We start from the raw sequence: 19,591 nt of genomic DNA, 5'->3' as shown, positions 1-19,591 counted from the left end.
TTTTGAACCACACCCCATGGAAAATTATTCAACATTAAGTTCCATGAACAATAGAATATTACTTAAGTTATAAAGTTCAGAATTTGTTCCATGTCGATACTTGGATGACGCAGCATTTCTGTTCAAAGTGTTGCTTCTTTCCCACGTGATGATCACTTAAGGAGCGAACATATCTTTAAAAAATCTGAACTTGCTTCATTTCCATCTTTTATATACCATCACATTATCAGTAGACGGCTAAACAAACTGATTTCGGCTGTTCTGCTATAATATTTTGAAGTATTATATATAATAGTGTGATTGATATGAGAAAGGTATCATCACTAGGTGGGTTGAAACAGGTTTTGATAAACAAAAACTGCTTGTTTTAAAAAAAATTTATACAAAATGTCTATTTGTTTGCAATTAAGAAAATTCTAAAATTTAATTTTATTTTAAGTTATCTAACACAGAAGCATGCAAACTGCATTTAAAAGAGGTAAATTAAAAGAAAATATAAAAAAAACTAAGCACTCAACACATAAAAGTCGATCAATTAGTTTCAATCGCACGGACAAACATCATAAGGAAAGTATCTTAACTAAAAATCAAACAATTAATCCAAACAAGAAAAAACGTGGGCATAAATAAGTAAATAAAAATCATGTAATCCACACAAAGCAACCAGAAGAACTCGGAATAACCCGTGCCTGCTAATTGATTCAGTCCGGAGTTGGCCGTCGACGTTTGCGCTGACCACAGGGATTTGATTTTACCGAAAACCATCGACGCTGTACCTAAACTTAGACGATGAAATTTATGGCTATCATTAGCGTTCCGTTGCCTTTTGTTGACCATGGCGGCTGCTGTTGCTGTTTCACTGGTGGACGACGCGGTCATGTTGGTTCCTGCGGCCGCTGCTCGGTGGTAGGTTGCTGGATTCAGCAAAGACGCTAAGCCTGTTTCCGGAATGATTTTGGTTTTATAGATTCAAAGATAACAGATATGGGTAGAATATAAACGCTTGAGGATGACGGATTTTTGGGAGAGTGCTTTAATCAAATTCTAGATAAAAAATTGCATAAATTTTCATAATTATGGGTTACAGGATACGGTATTAAGACTTAATTCCACCATTAAAAATATCCTCAATGTGACGGAGAGATTTAGCATGTCTATAGACACGTTGTCTGAAGCGGAAATTAAAATATCAGACCGATTAAACGATCTGATCTCTTAATTGCTCTTAACTGTTAATAACGATGACATAACACTAAACTTACCGGAGAGCGTTGAGTTGTCGGTTGTAGCATTATTTTTACGATAACCGAACGGACTTCGCAGGTTCTTCGGACTGAACAAACGTCTCCGGTTTTGCGGAGGTGTTGCACATGCACTGGAGGAAATTTCACTACTGCTATTAAGTCCACTTCGCTGCGAGGTTTTCATTCCAACTCCAAAAGAGGTATTGGATATGCTAGCGTAATGGGGCTCCGATTTGCTGTTACCGGAAGGACATCGTGGCGGTCGTTCTTTCAATTTGTATACATCCGATGACATGAGATCATTTGGAGTCTGAAATGACACAAAGAGCGGGGAGAAACGTTAACAATGCGCCTTAGATTAAACAAATAAAAGTAGTCTTCTTGGCACTTAGTAATCTTAAGTCTTATAGAAATATCTAACTTCTGTTTTTGATTCGTTTATTACTAATGTTGGTCAGTCAAATTTGTGACGTTTCTCAATTCTTCTTCTTTCACAGGAACAAAAATCCAAGCTAATATAAACTTTAAAAAAACCTATGTAAAGCATACAACTGAAAATTCGTTGAAACACCGTTGCATGAGACTTTGCATGAATGTATTATCAATTTATGCAAGCTCGAACCATCTCAAAGCACCTCTATAGGCGGGTTGCTACTTAGTGATCACTAAACAACAACCATTAAATTTCTTACAAACGTTGAAATCACTACATGTCTGTTCTCAGTAATCATATGTCGTGTCTGGATAATAAGAAGCTCTCAATAATACGCATGACCGTATAATAATTATTTCGAGTCTGTTACAGTCAAAATCACAAAAGGTACGTAGTGCTGGACACCTCAATTTCGTTTTGACGGAATGCAATTATGGCCACACCATAAGTTTCAAGTTATCTTTTGACATGAACTAGTTTTTGGCATTAAAAATGCCTTACTCTTCACTATACGGGGCCGGGGGTCAATTAAAAGTTTCAAAAATAGCAGCGTAACCTTTTTTTGTCATAATTTGAACGTTAATAACTCAGTCATTTGTTGATGGATTGATATAATTTAACAGCCATCGATTCGGAAACTTTTAACTTAAACATGTATGGCAACGTCGTTTCAGTATTTCAATAGCATACTATTGAAAAAATGGTTAGAATTGACCTATGTTTTCATCCACCAATCCCAGCTGACCAAATTGACGTCATTTTCTTGTTCGGCATAGGAGACTTTGCGTCATGCATAAAAACACCGCATCATTCTGCGTAGCTCGAAGAGGAATCTATAAATATATGCTGCAAATCATTTCTTGATTTCAGTTGATGCTTGACTGCGAATGAGGTGAGGTGATGACTAGATTGTATATGCGTTCGCTTGTTGGATTGTCGCTTTTGCTAACTTTTGCTAAGAGCAGCTGCAAGATTCATATGGGTGGTCTATAATGTAAATGAAACTGAAACAAACGTATCCCCAGCAATCCGTTTTAGTTTTATTTATTCGACCAGTTCTACTGTCAAATTTAAAACTGGTATATATTGCCGTTCTATTTTTTCTGTATTTGAAACACAGATAAAACGCTGTTGGGGCTGCCAGTTTATTTTGTTTTAATTTCTAGATTTAAATTTTAAAACTGACATAAATTATGCATCTAGAACTAGAACACTCCTGAATATGCCCTAACAGTTTAAAAAAATGCAAAAATAACCGCGGAATCTTTTTCTATCATAAATCATAACGCTTAGAACTCAGTCATTTGTTGATGAATTTATATAATTTACCTACCAATCGATTCGAAAACATTTAACTTAAACTTATGCGGTAACGTGATTTAGTATTTCAATTGCATACCATTGAAAGATTGGATTTAATTGTCCTATGTTTTCACGAACCAATGACAGTCTCAGTGAATGATGTCAAACTCTCGTCCGATTTGCGCAGTATGAACTATAGCACAAAAGGGAATCTATAAATATATGCCCGAATACATTTCTGCTTTAGTTTACCCATGGCTTATCTTGATTCTCCGGTAACTAGCAGGCCAACTTAGAATTATCGGCGATAGATTTTTCGAAGCTAATTTGAAGCGCTTGTATCTTTGTGATTTATTGATAAATTTGTCTCATTTAACTTGATTCGAAAAAGTTTAAAAACGTTTTAATTTGTCAACGGGTAGTTTGCATACTGAAATCTCCATTTACATACGAACAACACGATGGCGCGCAAATAAATTTAGTATAAAGTTGTGTAATGATGATAATCATAGATAATTATTTGTCATCAAATGTGGCTAAATACAAAGAACTATCTTATAAACGATATAAAAAAACTGTCTCTCAGCATAATCCCTCAGATCCTATTATTAAACCAAACAATAATCGTGTAACCTAAAACTTGCATCAGATAGAATTGGAACAAAGACAATTGCCTGTATTTCAGTTATTTATTATTGAATTCAAGATCTTTTTTATATGAATGTAGCGTTTTCTTCATACTTTTAAGAAAAAATACGGATAAAATTATTGGTCATGGTTTCGAAGGAATTCTCGAATTTTTCCTGTAACACAGCTCATTAGGCGGCGCACACCTTCTTCGTCCATCGTTTTAGCTATCTTATTCCACCAGGTCTGATTGATGCCTTTGACAACCTTCCCGAGTAAAGTCTAACATCAAAATTAGAACAAATTGATATTTGATGATGATAGCAACATCAGATTGAAATCCTAATATGATATCGACTCATCAAAATTAATTCTTTTAAGTAACTTTGAAATCATCATAATAGACTTTCATTTAAAGGATATTTCAAATGTAAAAATTTGTTGACAGCATAAAATATAGAATCAATTGTTCTGAAAGAAAGTAGAGTAGAGCAAGTTTGTAATTTGTAACTTTTAGTACATCCATCGTTATGTTTATTTTTCTATTTATTATGGGTACCTTAGAATTATTTTATTTTAATGTAATCGTGATCGGTCGTGTCTTGCATACAACCCTCTAATTTTTTTTAGTAATCATTGAAGCGAGTAGTCGTATTAACTCCAATGCATTTGAATATCATTCTCTAGAATTATTAAAAATGTTTTACTTGCAAGTTTTTCTGAGTGCTATATCAGTGTTTCAAGTGGTAATTTTTTTATATACTATTTATACTTCATAATGAATATCAATGCAACTAAAATATATTTTTTTGGCAAATATTTCTGTCTTTCTCTAGCGCGGTACACTAATTGGTAGGATAGTACGTTTCTCATAAACTTGCACATTACTATAGAATTCGTCAAAATACTTAACTTTAAAATTTAAAACAAACCGTACAGTAATCATTACAAATTCACATACAATTAAGAACCGGATTCGCCGAACTGAATATCAATAAAATTCATTGGAAGTTTATGGGACAAGAAAGTGAGTTCCTTTTCCGACTTTGTTGACTGCTATTGTCGGCAATTCATCAATCAACAATTGTCGAAACCTACCAATTGAAGTAATATTTTCTGCATTGAAAATAAATCTGATATTTCCTACCCGTCGGTATTTAAATACCGTGATTGATTCGTCGTACCCGAGCTTCTGAATTTGAACGAATTAGGTATTTATTAACAGTTTCATTCGAATTCAAAATCCTGCCTACAATATGGACCATCATAAATCCACCAGATTTTACATTGTTGGCGATAAATGACAGCTATATAAACAATATGACAAAATTTTCCTTGAAAAAGGCCGCAGTCAGAAATGGCAGAATTGTAAGAAAATCTAACAAACAATTCGTCTGCACTTAATTTCATTCAATCGAATTAGGTTTCTGGGGAATATTTCCGTTCTTAAATATGCGAATTTTTTTTGTTAACTGATCGTTTTCTCTGATAAATTATTACTGTATATGGACAGATTCCAATTCTGTACCAGTAAGAGTATCTAAAACTAAAACAAATTGACTCGTTCTCAATTTTTGCTCAGATACAAGGAATCCAGCAGTGAGCTGCCGACTTTTACGACGGGCTCGACTGATCAGACGTCGCCATACATTGCATGTACTATAGGGTGACTGTTCGTAACAAACAATTGCAGCGAATGTAGGTGAGCGCGATTGATTCGGGAACGCTAGTCTTTGTAGTCACCAGTCGCTTAATTTATCAAATCCTAGAGATTGTAAAATATAATAGATATGAATATCATAATAACAACGTTATTTTCATGCAATTTATTAAAGTATAAAGAGATCTATTATCACAGGTATCGTCTGTGTAGCTTTATTTGCACATATTGTTACCATATTTTCACTAATTTTCAATTATCATGTTAAGTATGATACAGACTTGTCTATTTGACACTGGTCACTCTACGACAGATGTGGTCAAAATGTATTACTTGTTTGGCCAGGGGTGGTGGTGGGTGAGCACGAAGAAGAACCCATAAATGTACCCCGTTTCAGCCAAAAGTTGCATTACTCGTTTCTCCGTCATGTCCAATTTTGGCGATTACCAGGTAGGATACCATGTTTTGCGCGGACGAGAAAAGAAGAAAAATTATACCGTATTCCAGCGATGCTACCGTTCGCGATATACATTACATACGATGTGACAGCTGATTCATATTGCTTCTGTGTACGGAAATAAATCTTTTCGAATATCGACAGAGAAACGTGTAACCTTTTTGTTATTCTGCTTTGATACTTCATTTAAACTGGAATTTTGAATTAACGCTATATTATCTACATCATCGCTGTAGTTATGTATTTGGGAATATATATTTCATTGTAATCCAAATTATTTGTATTGGAAGTATAAATAAGTTCGTGCCGTTTTTTTTTTCAATATTTGAAACTTTATTGACAAAAAATAGTTACAAAGTCAATATTCAAAATGTTGTCCATCGCTAGCCACTACTTTTTCTTATCTTTCTCAACAAATCGACCGGTTTGGTAGCAATTCACGAATCGATCTATTTTTTACTTGATCATAATTGGAGAAGTGCTGGTCAGCAACGCCAAGCTGCCTCGACCGGAACAAATAGTAATCGGAAGGAGCAAAGTCTAAGCAATGCGGCGTGTGGTGGGTAATGGATCCTCTTTTCATCGCCAGTAACAGTTCGACGAAAAAAACTTTTTCTTTTGTACCATTGAAGTATTTGTCCGCAAGTAAATAAACGGAGTTCAACGTCCCTTGGGTTTAATTCATATGGCATCCAATTGCCTACCTTTCGGTTTATTCCCTTTGTTTTTAAACGTTAGCAAATTGCTGGTTTAGTAACTTCGAGTTAATTTGTAACGTGTCTTGATCGAGCAATTCCTGTAATTCTTCATCTTCAAACTTTGGTGGTGTTCCGACTCGTTCTTCGTTTTACAACTCAAAATTGCTACTTCTGAACCGTACAAACAACTCGCTCAGCTAGAACATGCTCACCATACACTTCCACGAAAATACGATAAATTTCGGCGGTTGTTTTTATCATATTCAAATCAGGGGTCAGCAAATTTTTTGATTCACAGTAAATAAAAATTGTCAGTATTATCTTTTCATATCACATACTTATTATAGATATTATAATAAATTTTAAAACGAATGATTTTGATAAGAAAATTTTTGATTTTGCTTATAAATTAAAAAGGTCTTCAATTTCATTTCCCACAATTCAAAATATAATCGCAATTTTAGTTTTGTTACCCAACTTTTTTAATTCGCGGTGTTCGGTTTTTTGATTCACAATCGGAAATCTTGATTCACATTTTCATGCTCAAAATGGGCTTATTTCCACCTCTGATTTAAATAACTCCCCATAACAACACTTCATTCACCACGAAACTCAAAATTTCCATTGTAAAAATGTACATACTTTTCTTACAATGGAAAGGACGCTTTAGCTAAACGACACATACTGATTCTGAAGCTGTAGATTTCCAACGCATATTAGGGTACTGAATCACTGGAATAAAAGTTAAGTTACGCCATTTGTAAGAAAACTTATTTATAAACATATTTTTAGAATGATTGCAAAAATTACACTTGAATCTTATGATTGAGTATGAAAATAAAATGTGTAAACTAAATAACTTATGTTTTCATTAATTAGAAACGCAACTTAATTTTCAGAATTATGTATGCAATGGTGGCGACAGAGTTACCATATTCACAGATTTTTCTGTAAAACCACAGATTTTTTGCCTATTTTTCCACGCAGATTCTGTGTCATAGAACACAGATTTTATCAAAATTTACAGATTTTTACAGCCCGTTTGGCATAATACCGTTTGGTATAACGTCGTTTGACATAATGGTTATTTGGCATAACAGTTATTTGGTATAATGGGCATTTGGCATAATGGTCATTTGGCATAATGCCATTTGTCATAATAATAATTGGATTCGGAATATTTTAATCTGATGTAAATTTTCGTTTGTTTTCGATCGAGTAATGTTTTGCAAGGAAAACTCGAACGAAATGTGTGAATTTTATATTCGGTCCGAATATTTCGATAATATTAGGTGAAATAGTATTATTATTTTTTATTTTTAAAATTCTGTAGTAAATAGCACACTGTCATTTTATATAAACAACTCACTTAGTGCTAGCACAATCTTCTGTTCGTCATAGATGATTCAAGTCGAGACGGCTGAAGACTACTAACTAGTGTTTCAAGATATAATGATGATCACTTTGTCAAAATTCTGGCAGTTTACCCACGTGCATCGCAACATTTCAACCTTTACAGTAAGCTACCCTGAATTCCAATAAACCAAATCCTTCGGAACACTGTTAATCAATGAGCAAAATCCAAAGTTTACTCAAAGTTGTGTTGCAATTTACAAGCTACTGTGAAAATATGTAGGTTAGCGCAATAAGTGAACAGGGCTACAATTTTGTTCAAATGAACCCCTAATGATACCATAAGCATGGAGGCTCGATTGCGCAACCGCCAATGGTTTCAATGAGTAGAACAATAGTCTGTTTACTTGAGTGTTTTTTCTTCTTCGCATACAAATGACATAGTAGCTACTACAAATGATCAAGCAAAGGTGTGAATTACCGCGCATAGTTTACCGATTCCAATCACATGGAATAAATTGATACAATGAGTCTTTTTTATTCGGAATAGTCAATTTGGATAGACTTTTTCATTCATTGGTCAGTGTCGATGTATTCGCTTTGCGATAGCAGCTTATTGTTATAACAATATATGTATTGAATTCAGGTATAGCTTTAGACCCTTGTTAAGAGGATCAAACAAAATTTATAAGATCACATTGAATTAACTTCTTATAGTTCAAACGAGATATACATAAAACAGTATAATTTTGCTGCAGCATTCAGATCATTAGAAACAATTTCATGGAAGAACTTTTGCGTTTCAAACAAGGTAATGGCATCTCCTATCACTGCACACATTTTTAACATTCTCTCGTCACGCTAGCAAAATGTACAGATAGATTTGCTGTCTACCTAAATTGATCATGTACAGCATGAAACGTGCGTATAAATGATCGCTACATTTAGTTTGATTGATGTGACACTTGGCCTACCTGCGCAAACGGTCAGCGGTGGCTACCTTGCCTCAGCGGTGCATGTTTATGGCGCCCAACACCTGATTTAGCATGAAATCTCCATTTTTGTGCATATATGCGAATGTGCAATCAGAGTGAGTAAATTATGCACCTAGGTGATGACATTGAGGGTGCATTTAATTTTAATGCGTTTCTATAACGCTCGTAAGATTATGCACTTAATTCATACCATACTAACATCTAGCAGAATGGTATACTTTTGAAATGCCAATTATTCAAGCTGATTGAAACAAATGAGGTAGTTTATGTGTATCTAAGGAACAATTAGAATAAATTATGATTTAATGTATCAAATACTTAGCACTGTTTATTTTGTTCGCAGTATTTCTGAAACGCACCTCTTGACTCAGATTTAAGAGGATTAAATAGTGAAATACTAACAGTGATAAAATAAAATAATTTCATCATTTCATCATAAAACAATTTCATTCAACTCTTGAGAAACGAACAGAAATGGTTAAATAATCGATGGCAAATGTGTTGTGGAATCGAATTAAGCCACGACAAATTTTCTCTTAATTTTTAAAACAAGACCTCTATTCGTTATCATATTTAAAATAATACACTAGAACCCTAATTCACCCGAATTTGATTAACGAATGAATCCTACATGGTTCAGTAAACGGAATATTGGGAATGGAATATTGGGAATATTGGGTACATTACTGAATTGTTTCATTTTTATAGAATCCAGTGATTTTTTTCAGAGTTAGATGCCTAACATACTAAAAAACTCTGGAAAAAAAGAAATCGGTGAATACGCGCGTAGCTGGTGACTTGACGCTTAAGTGCTGTATGTACTCGTGGTACTATATGTATTTATAGGTCTTTGAATGTAGGCATTAAGATTAACCAATGTAAAGATTATCGGTTCCATATTCGTTGTATTACATTCAATCAATGTGATCAATGCCGAATTAAGAGGATGTTCTTGTTCAACCAATAACTACATGGAGCATAAGCGTTTAGATCTCCTGCGGTAACCAAGTGCATTAACGAAATTCTTGTACTCGATCCATGCTCAATAGCATGAAAAACCACAACTATAAACAGCATTGAACATGTTATACAAGCTGATTGCACGTGAAGATATTAAGACCTGTTCTCAATGAAGTTCTTGGATGACGCTGAACATCCGTAGAACATATCAAAATAGAAAAGTAAGCAGTATAAACCAGGAAATATCAAAATAGCCCTCAATTAAAATATATCTAATCGTGAATTGAAATTTCGTAAGATAGCTGAGGCCGTAAACATATCAGAAGGCAGTGTGTTTACAATTATGCATGAGAGAGCTCTTTCATAGTGGGTCGATAAAAAAACAACAACGTGTTGGTGATTCAGAGCGGTTTTGTTTAAAATAAATACATTAGGTTTTCTGCGTCGATATGTAACAATGGATGAAATATGGATCCATTACGTCACTTCGGGCTCGACACAATCATGATCTGAGTGGGCTGCAGTGAACCATGTACAAAGCTGGTAAGGTTATGGGTTCAGTACTTTGGGATGCACATGGTATAATCTTCATCGTCTATCTTGTGAAAGGAAAAACTATTCTTAGCGAATACTGACTAATGACTTTTCACTGATTTAAAAAAAATGCTTGTTGGTTAAAATTTTCTTCCAAATGGAAAAGCGATTGTAGAATGTCTAACCTATTTTGAGACAAAAGACAAATTCTTCTATAAGTACGGCATCGAGAAGTTAGAGAAGCGCTTAAATGATTGTATCGCTCTTGAAAAAGATAACATTGATTAAAAACCCGATCAGATGGTAATAACAGTATTATAATAACTGGAGTATTTTATTTCAGAAATATTTTGTAACAAATTTTGAAATATTTTTGGCTGGTAAGCTGTTAAACTAACAAAAATCATAACAAAAAAGACTCTAGCGGGAACAAACCGTAACAGATTTTGAAACGTTTGTGTCACAATTATGTTTGAATTTGATATAACTACAGAAGTCCGAAAGCAGAAATTTATAACAATAGTTGTAATAAATTAGATAACAAATTTAACACAGAAAAACTAAATCATTTTTTTCTTAAATGAATAATTTATTTAGTGATTTGGTTTCTAGTTTTAGTTTTTTGAAATTCTGATCATTATATTTCTATATAAAGCAACGGAAGAACTCATTTTTCCAATTGATGAACGTTATCTTGAATCTTGTAAAAACGAAAATAAAACATCATAACTGATTTTGTTATCATATTGTTATCATAAGTTTTAACTTTCAACTGTTTTCATTAGTTAAAATCTCAAAATAACACAAATTGTTATACATATCAACTAAAAAAAATAAATGGAACAAGATTGACCCAATAGACCTGGTCATATATTCCTATTATTAGTTTTGACTTATTCTTTTGATGTTAAGGGGGTCGATTTGGCAATTTTCTCGAATACATGTATTGTAGATTGAATTTACAATACAAAGTGCTGTTGTGTTCCAAACTTTAACTCGAAACCAAGTCTTTAAAATTTGTGGGAAAGATTTAAAAAAATCTACCAAACAGATCGAATCGAAATATTTACAGACTCATTTGTAGATATAACTGAAGGCGTAGCATATTTTCGAAATCTGTTTTTTCTTTCTCATAAAGAAAGGCTTATTACTCAAATATAGTAAATAAATTCCTCTATTTTACAAGTCTAGCAAGTTGATAACCACACAAACTCACATCAGTTATACCGGTCTCCAGACACCGGTTCCGGAAGGAAACATATATATATATATATATATATATATATATATATATATATATATATATATATATATATATATATATATATATATATATATATATATATATATATATATATATATATATATATATATATATATATATATATATATATATATATATATATATATATATATATATATATATATATATATATATATATATATATATATATATATATATATATATATATATATATATATATATATATATATATATATATATATATATATATATATATATATATATATATATATATATATATATATATATATATATATATATATATATATATATATATATATATATATATATATGTTTCCTTCCGGAACCGGTGTCTGGAGACCGGTATAACTGATGTGAGTTTGTGTGGTTATCAACTTGCTAGACTTGTAAAATAGAGGAATTTATTTACTATATTTGAGTAATAAGCCTTTCTTTATGAGAAAGAAAAAACAGATTTCGAAAATATGCTACGCCTTCAGTTATATCTACAAATGAGTCTGTAAATATTTCGATTCGATCTGTTTGGTAGATTTTTTTAAATCTTTCCCACAAATTTTAAAGACTTGGTTTCGAGTTAAAGTTTGGAACACAACAGCACTTTGTATTGTAAATTCAATCTACAATACATGTATTCGAGAAAATTGCCAAATCGACCCCCTTAACATCAAAAGAATAAGTCAAAACTAATAATAGGAATATATGACCAGGTCTATTGGGTCAATCTTGTTCCATTTATTTTTTTTAGTTGATATGTATAACAATTTGTGTTATTTTGAGATATATATATATATATATATATATATATATATATATATATATATATATATATATATATATATATATATATATATATATATATATATATATATATATATATATATATATATATATACATAAGTCGGATCCGGATGGAATTCAACAGTTTTATGAGACTATGATACCTTTCATTTGAATCTAAATTTGTAAGAATCGGTTCAGCCGTCTCTGGGAAAAGTGAGTGCACTTATTTTAATTTTATTTGCACATATGACCCTGTAAATCCGGATCCGGAAGTAGGATTCGAATAAAATTCAAGAACTTTGTGTGGGGTTACAAGACCCTTTCATGAGAATCGGTTCAGCCATCTCCGAGAAAAGTGAGTGCAAAAAAATGTTACATACACACACCGGGCCTCGGTTCAATCTTCTTGAGTAGATTCGAATGAAAGGCCTATACAAAATTTCTGAATTTTCGGATCTGATTTACGGTTCCGGATTTATAGTGTGATAAGGGTTTGAAATGTCAAGCCGTCGTCAATACTGCTCCATGTCATGTAAGTTCATGCTACTGTCATGTAAGTTCCTTAAGTACCGGAAATAGTGGTCCAAAACCTCCAAAACGGAGCTCACGCATTTTTCTTCGAGATGACTCAACCAATTTGCACAAACAAAAGTCCCAAATAAAAGGTAATCCGGAACTACAGGAAGAGGTGTGTTTTAAATTTCAAACCGTCATTTGGACCGATGCTGCAAAAATTTAAAAAAAAAATCTTTTTATTTTGACTCTAAACTATTTCGATTTTAATGCTATGCTATTTCACGCCCGAACAAACTTTTGTTTCAATTCTATGAGCAGTTTTTACAAAAACATGTTGCTTGTTAGGCGAATAAAAACAATTTTTTTTACTGCATACGTCTTATCGGAAAACGGCATGAAAATGATTAGTTTTACTGAAACATACTACCATTTCTTTATTTTGAAAATGCTGTAAAATTTTATTTGTTTACGAGGATGTTCAATACTGTTCAACTGATTAACGAAGTCCACTGAAATAAATAGTTTGGATTTTAGATTGCTTTTCAATAAACCCATTTTGCGAACCTTTTTCAACGCAAATAATAGCACACATAGTCATAGTGTATGCCATTATTTCAAATTAAGATACACAATCACTGCTACTAAAGCGATTATGTAACATTAGGTTTCCTTTAGTTTTTGTTGAGCAATGGAACCCGCATCAATAGTCAAGCTACCGTCAACGAGCTGTGTAATTTGCATTGCAATCATGCTCAAGGGACTGTCTTGACTTAGCCTGGCTTGGGCCGACTTGACGATCTGGCGAGGCGGACAAAAGCCTACATTTGCTAACCTTTTTCTATCGAGTCTCAAGAAAGCGTGACGAAAAGTGTCAATTAATGGTTAAACGCGTCAATATTTCATGTTCAAACACGGCAATAATTGCGACTATATATCTGTTTTCCAGCAAAAAGACACGATTCAATTAGTTTCCCTGCGAATAATGGCTCTCCGCTTTTGTAATGAGTTAGGACGGATCAGATAGACATCAAATGCAAACGGCAGCCTAAACTGGAGTTGTACGATTTCATGGCCAAAATTAATTTACGACTTTGTAACGGTCATCTATCATTTTGGAGGTAAGCGAACGTTGAGTTTTGCTGTTACACTGTAGAGCAAAAAGGTCAGGACACTAGTTATCTGACTTACAACGTCATAATTGCTTGGAAAAAGCCAGTGACAAGCTATCTGACTGAATATTTTGTATGATGATCATAGCCACCATAAGATAATAAACTAATCGCTGAGCGAAGCCAATCAGAATATTAGTAACGTTTAAGAAATCTTACATAACGAGAAATTAAGATCTCCGTTGTCTCGATTTGGAATTTTTCGTCGCTGTGTTTTAAGGCTAACCGCCGACGGCGAGTCTATCCACCAAGGAGTTAATTAAGCCTAAGGTCATGTACAGCAATTATCTACTAGGAGCGCAGATTGATGTATTTATCATTGAACACAGAGCACGGTAATAACTGCGATGATGAATATCGGCTGATATTGGTCATGACAAGGTGTTGCAAAATAAATGAAAATCATTATGAGGATTTGAAAAATGAATCATACCTGATATGTTGGCGAAAGATGTCCGCCGAGTTTGGCTTGCGATCGGCAAATTGGTCGTGGCGATCCGAGTGGACTCAACAGCGTCGTGGTGCTATCGATGCCAGTGTCGTAACCGTGCATATTTCTGCTTAGATAGCCACCGTGCCGGGATATAATGTCTGAAATTTAAGAAAACAGTTGAATTAACAATGTGATTGAAATGTATTAATTATTTGTAATCTTATGCTAATTTATTATCCGAAATTTTAGAAGATACGGGGTACATAGTTTGAATGATTACATATGTGGTCATGGACAGCTTATCAATCATTTGAATATAGAATTTAATTAGAATCTATTATGTAGTAGCTGTCCCAAAATTCATATCTAGGCACACATTATTTCTATCAAACATGAAATCACCCGAGCTCGAACAACATTCAGACTGCAAAATTATCAAAGGACTCAAGTGATTCGCATTTCACTTCAAATTTATTACATTTATTAATTGAACTCAGTACTTTGAGTTAATCTAATAGAGCACAAGCACGCTTTCATTTCGTTTTACTTAAATTATTTGAATAACCGATGGATTCGCAGCAAATGACTAATGTCAAAATCATCGAACGGTATGTGGAAATGTTCATTGAAATTATTTTTATTTTTGTTATGTTCTCCTAAAATATTATTATTATTTTCAATTTTATCGGCTAACTTTCTTTGGAAGTCTATATTTCTGTGGGACATGTTCAAATTCTAGTGTTGTTCTACAACGAAAGGAAAAACGGTAAGAACTTGACATCTTTGTGGTCCCAAACGACCTTAAACGCATTTAAATTAAACAAGATCGTAACAATGTAATTCAATAATAACTACACGTTTTTGCTGAAAAGAATTCGTAGAACATGTACTCACAGCTATTTATCAGCTTCAGCGCTTAATGCTTAATATTCTGACTGGTGCAATTTTGTTTTTTGGATATTACGCAATAAACTTTTAAAATGTTGATGACAGTCTATATGCATCATTTTCCAAAAGCCCACCATGTTATTTTTGAGGTAATTTTAAATTAATCGTGCTTGGAAATAATCATTAAAAACCAATTTCACTTTCCTTGTCACCATTCGATTCTATTGTCCACTGTCACGTCACTGCACTTTCACTAAGGTGTAATAATTACAATACAGATTCCGATTTCGAACTGCTTTTTTGTAGTCTTCATCATTGTATCCGTTTTATAAGTTTGTTGAAATGAACTAATAAATACTGCAAAAGTAATTTAAATAGCGTATTCGTATTGTGAAAGTATAGTGGCGTGGCAGTGGAAATTAGAATTTTATAGCGATAAACAAAGTGAAATGCGATTCGAGTGAAATTGATTGAAAATGCTACTAACATGCCAACGTAAGAAAATGAATTACTAAGTAGAATCATACGCTTCTCAAAAATGTTTGATGAAAAATTCGTGCAGTTTTCAGTTTTTGTCAAACTTAAAAATGCCCTAAAAAGAAAATTAGATTATGAAAAAAATCGTTTGATAATTATTTGCTTTTAACGATTCGTCTTATTAAGGCATAGAGTCGTATTGAGCTAGTTTTATATTTGATCAGTATCTAACGAGGAAAACAGATCTGATCGCATAAATGATATGCGAATGCAACTGTGTGATGAAAACCGCAAAAAAGCTACCGCAGAGACGGGACTCGAACCCGTAGTTAGGTCTTATCCGGGGAAATCGTTTTGCCAACTAAGCTACCCTGTATGTGAATGACACGAAAAACAAACAGACTAATTGAGCGCTGAAACAACAGGCAGAGGGGTTGCAACAGAGAAATGATTACGCCGTGGTGCCCGAGCACAGCTGAACATGCTTGGTTCTTTTGTTCAATTAAACTGTTTCTTCGTGTGTTTCACATGCAGGATAGTTTAATTGACAAAACAATTTACCCGGATAGGAGCTAGTTACGTGTTTGAGTCCCGTCTCTGCGGTGGCTTTTTCGTGGTTTTCATTACATGCATAGTTGTATTCGAATGTCATTTTTTCCTCGAAAGATGCTGATCAAATTTATTTGCTTTAGATTTTTATTCACTATTTTTAGAAAAATGCAAACTGTAAAATGTACTGTTTTTTTCAAAGTCGATGTACTGTGTTTTCTTGATTTTTACCCCAAATGCACTGTTTTTTGTCAAAAAAAAATAGACGAGCCTTAGGCATGCACAATAAGATTTGATTCCGTTATTCGGTAATATTTTTGACGAAAACTTTCGATAATCAATAGAAATTACCGATATTTCAGTACATGAATTTCATTTTACAACAATTATGCAAATTTTCACCGGACGATCAGTTTTGCGCAAGTTTTCATTAGAGAATTCTGTAAATAGATATACAATTCATGGAGTAACTCTGAATAGTCGCCGAGTACGGTAAAAACCATACCGTCCGGCAGGCACGGCAAAATTTATTAATTTCGCTAATTTACTCGCTCCTCCGTGCACTTTTGCTGATCACAACAGAAATGATTTCCTGCATCATTCATTTCCGAATTTACAAGAAGAAGCTTTTACATCAACAAATACACGTTTTCATATATAATGTGAACGTTTATTGTGAAGATTTTTTCAGGAAATAGAGCAAAGCAGTAACACAATTAGGTATTTCAAAAATGCGCTCATTGAACATATTGGACGTCACATTCCAAAAACCTCCCCCCCTTCCCCCTGTCACAAAAGGTCACGTTTTATGAAACACCCCCGTCCCCCTTACGGCGTGACGTCTTTTATGGACAGCCCCTAACCGAATACTGTAAATACTGATTGTTGTGAAAACTAACTGTCAAACAGTTATTGAAATTTTCAGTAAGTGCCTTTATTAACCAAACGGAAAAAAATATCTTGGAGGGTTCGTCGAATAGAACGAGGTACGCTATTCAAAGCTTTTTTTACTTATAGGCAAATAATAATTTCAAATCACCATGTCCACTTGCTGCCAATACATTTCGTTCGAGAGTAATTTCTGGTGGGCATGACGGATTGTGCGATGTTCCAAAAAGTGCTCGTAATGCCGATCAACCGGGAAATGAAGTTACATTTTTTCAGACATTTTTTATATTTTTTCGTGGATATATAGTCACGGTGCAAGTCACGACTGGTTCGAATTTCCTTCACTCGTTTCTAAGAAAAATATTCAAATCCGAAAAACCTAATCGTAAGCTTGAAAAGTATGTTGTTTTATGAAATCCCTAAATCCATTCAAGTTCAAAATTTTAACCAAAAGTTAACAAAGACAAAATATTACCGAAGCATTGAATCTATCATTTGGTTTACAGTTGACGGTAGTTGTTTGACAATTCAGCAATAACCGAACGAGCGGTAATCAATTTTATTGCCGAACTCATTACCGAACGTTCAGCGTTAGGTAAAAAATTCCCGAATTCTGCGAAATTTTCTAAGTGTGTGCATTGAATGAAAAAAATCCAATTCCATACAAAATAATTTTATAATTTTTCCCCATTTTCCGAATGGATTTGTCATATAAATTATATGGGGAATTCAAGGTAAACTGAAACTTTGTTTTATGTAGATAATTGATATAATTGATAGTTCTAATAGATTTTGTAGGTCAACTATAGTTAAATATCCTAACTTCATCTCAGTGTTAAATAAGGTTGTAGAAACCAAACGGTATACTGTTCACATCTAGTTTATAAAAAGTTGCTAAACGTAAGTCAATAGAGAATTTGAATTCAAGAATCTAAAATTATTATTCGTGTATAACCAGGAATTGAAAATAATTTTAACCTAATGTTTATAACCAGGAATTTTAAATATTTTAACTTCGAACGAATAGCTGATGTATTATTGATTCGGAAAAACAACAATGGCCTTTCCGACACATTGAGCCTCCTTTGAGACACTCATGCCGGCTTCAGTCCACTGTCGGATAATCATTCTGTTCTCTGGTGTATAATAATGTATCCAACTAAACATGTAGTCGAAGTGCGCTTGCGTTCGTCTTTTTATGTATGTGCGAGATTTTATGCATTATCACAGGCCCGTACCCAGGATTTCATTTCGGGAGGGGCCCAAAGATAAAAAAATAATGTTACTGAAGATTGCTTATGTACCTAATTCTCGGTGTGCCCTTTATGGGTGTTTTTAACAGACATTTTAAACTTTTACACTGGAACTGTTATTGTGTTACGTTTCTTTGCGTTTACTGGCTTGTTATTTCTACAACACATGTCTTAGACCTTTTAAATAATTATATCTCTGTTTTTCACCCTGGGGGTGTTTCCCGCGGACCCACACGGACCGAAGGATGCGGCCAACATGGATATTCGCCATTTGGAAGACCCTCACCCAATATTCAATTCACCTCGCCTGCTGAAAGCTGAATTGTCGAGAGTCCGCTACCCCGATACTACATTACATAATGATACTGTTCTAGTTTTAAGTTAGTCGTAATTAAGATTAGTAAATACCCTTGGCATCTTAGAGCTTAAGCAGTGTGCCTTAATATTATAATATATTATTGAATAAAAAAAAAATGTCTGTTTTTGATTTCGGGAGGGGCCCGGGCCCCTTGGGCCCCCTCCTCTGGGTACGTGACTGCATTATCATTATTGTCGTTTATGTTTTCCCGGTTTTATGTAGTTCCATTTCATGTAGTTTTGACACTATCAGGGGTAGTGAAGCTTCGACCATCACGAAACTCTTAAAACCATTATTTCATGGTGTAATATGCAGGATCAACAGCTTCATAACATTCACCAATCTTTTTTTTATTTCTATAGTTATTATTATTAATGTTTTTTTTATCTACCCCGATTTGAACCATAATTGGTCATTCGCCGGGGAAGTATTTCTATAGTATTTTTTATGTTTCGATTATAGAGGTTTTAACCTTAAGCTCATTCGCTTCTTCGGGCCAGAAAAACTTTCCGAATCTATGTGAGGGGTAAGGAATCGAACCCAGGCGAGTTGCGTGAAAAGTATCGATTTACCCATCATGCTATACCCGTCCCCCTAAAGTATTTTGAAGAATACCACATTATCATATATGAGAATGTGAGTGATATGGGAAAGGCGTCATTACATCACTAAGTGAACGAAAACGAGAAATATTTCCAATTCCAGCTGGTATCAAATATTACTCATCGATAA

The 19,591-nt window shown here is 33.6% G+C and overlaps 1 protein-coding gene across 5 annotated transcripts in view; it reads right to left on the bottom strand.

Annotated features, from left to right (window-relative positions):
- Positions 1–19,591, bottom strand: part of LOC131433055 (protein TANC2) — a 199,318-nt gene that overhangs the window by 8,949 nt on the left and 170,778 nt on the right. For 4 of the 5 annotated variants that reach the window (XM_058599800.1, XM_058599798.1, XM_058599803.1 and 1 more), the window contains 3 exons: positions 14,447–14,604; positions 1,263–1,554; positions 690–938 (listed from right to left, as the gene is read on the bottom strand). In XM_058599800.1, coding sequence (XP_058455783.1) covers positions 690–938; positions 1,263–1,554; positions 14,447–14,604 — 699 coding nt within the window. The remainder of the gene's footprint in view (positions 1–689; positions 939–1,262; positions 1,555–14,446; positions 14,605–19,591) is intronic. The other variant, XM_058599801.1, reaches the window with a different exon arrangement.

This window comes from Malaya genurostris, chromosome 2 (genome assembly GCF_030247185.1).
Source record: "Malaya genurostris strain Urasoe2022 chromosome 2, Malgen_1.1, whole genome shotgun sequence".
In the NCBI taxonomy this organism is placed as follows: Eukaryota; Metazoa; Arthropoda; class Insecta; order Diptera; family Culicidae; genus Malaya; species Malaya genurostris.
This window is presented reverse-complemented; position numbering and strand designations above follow the sequence as displayed.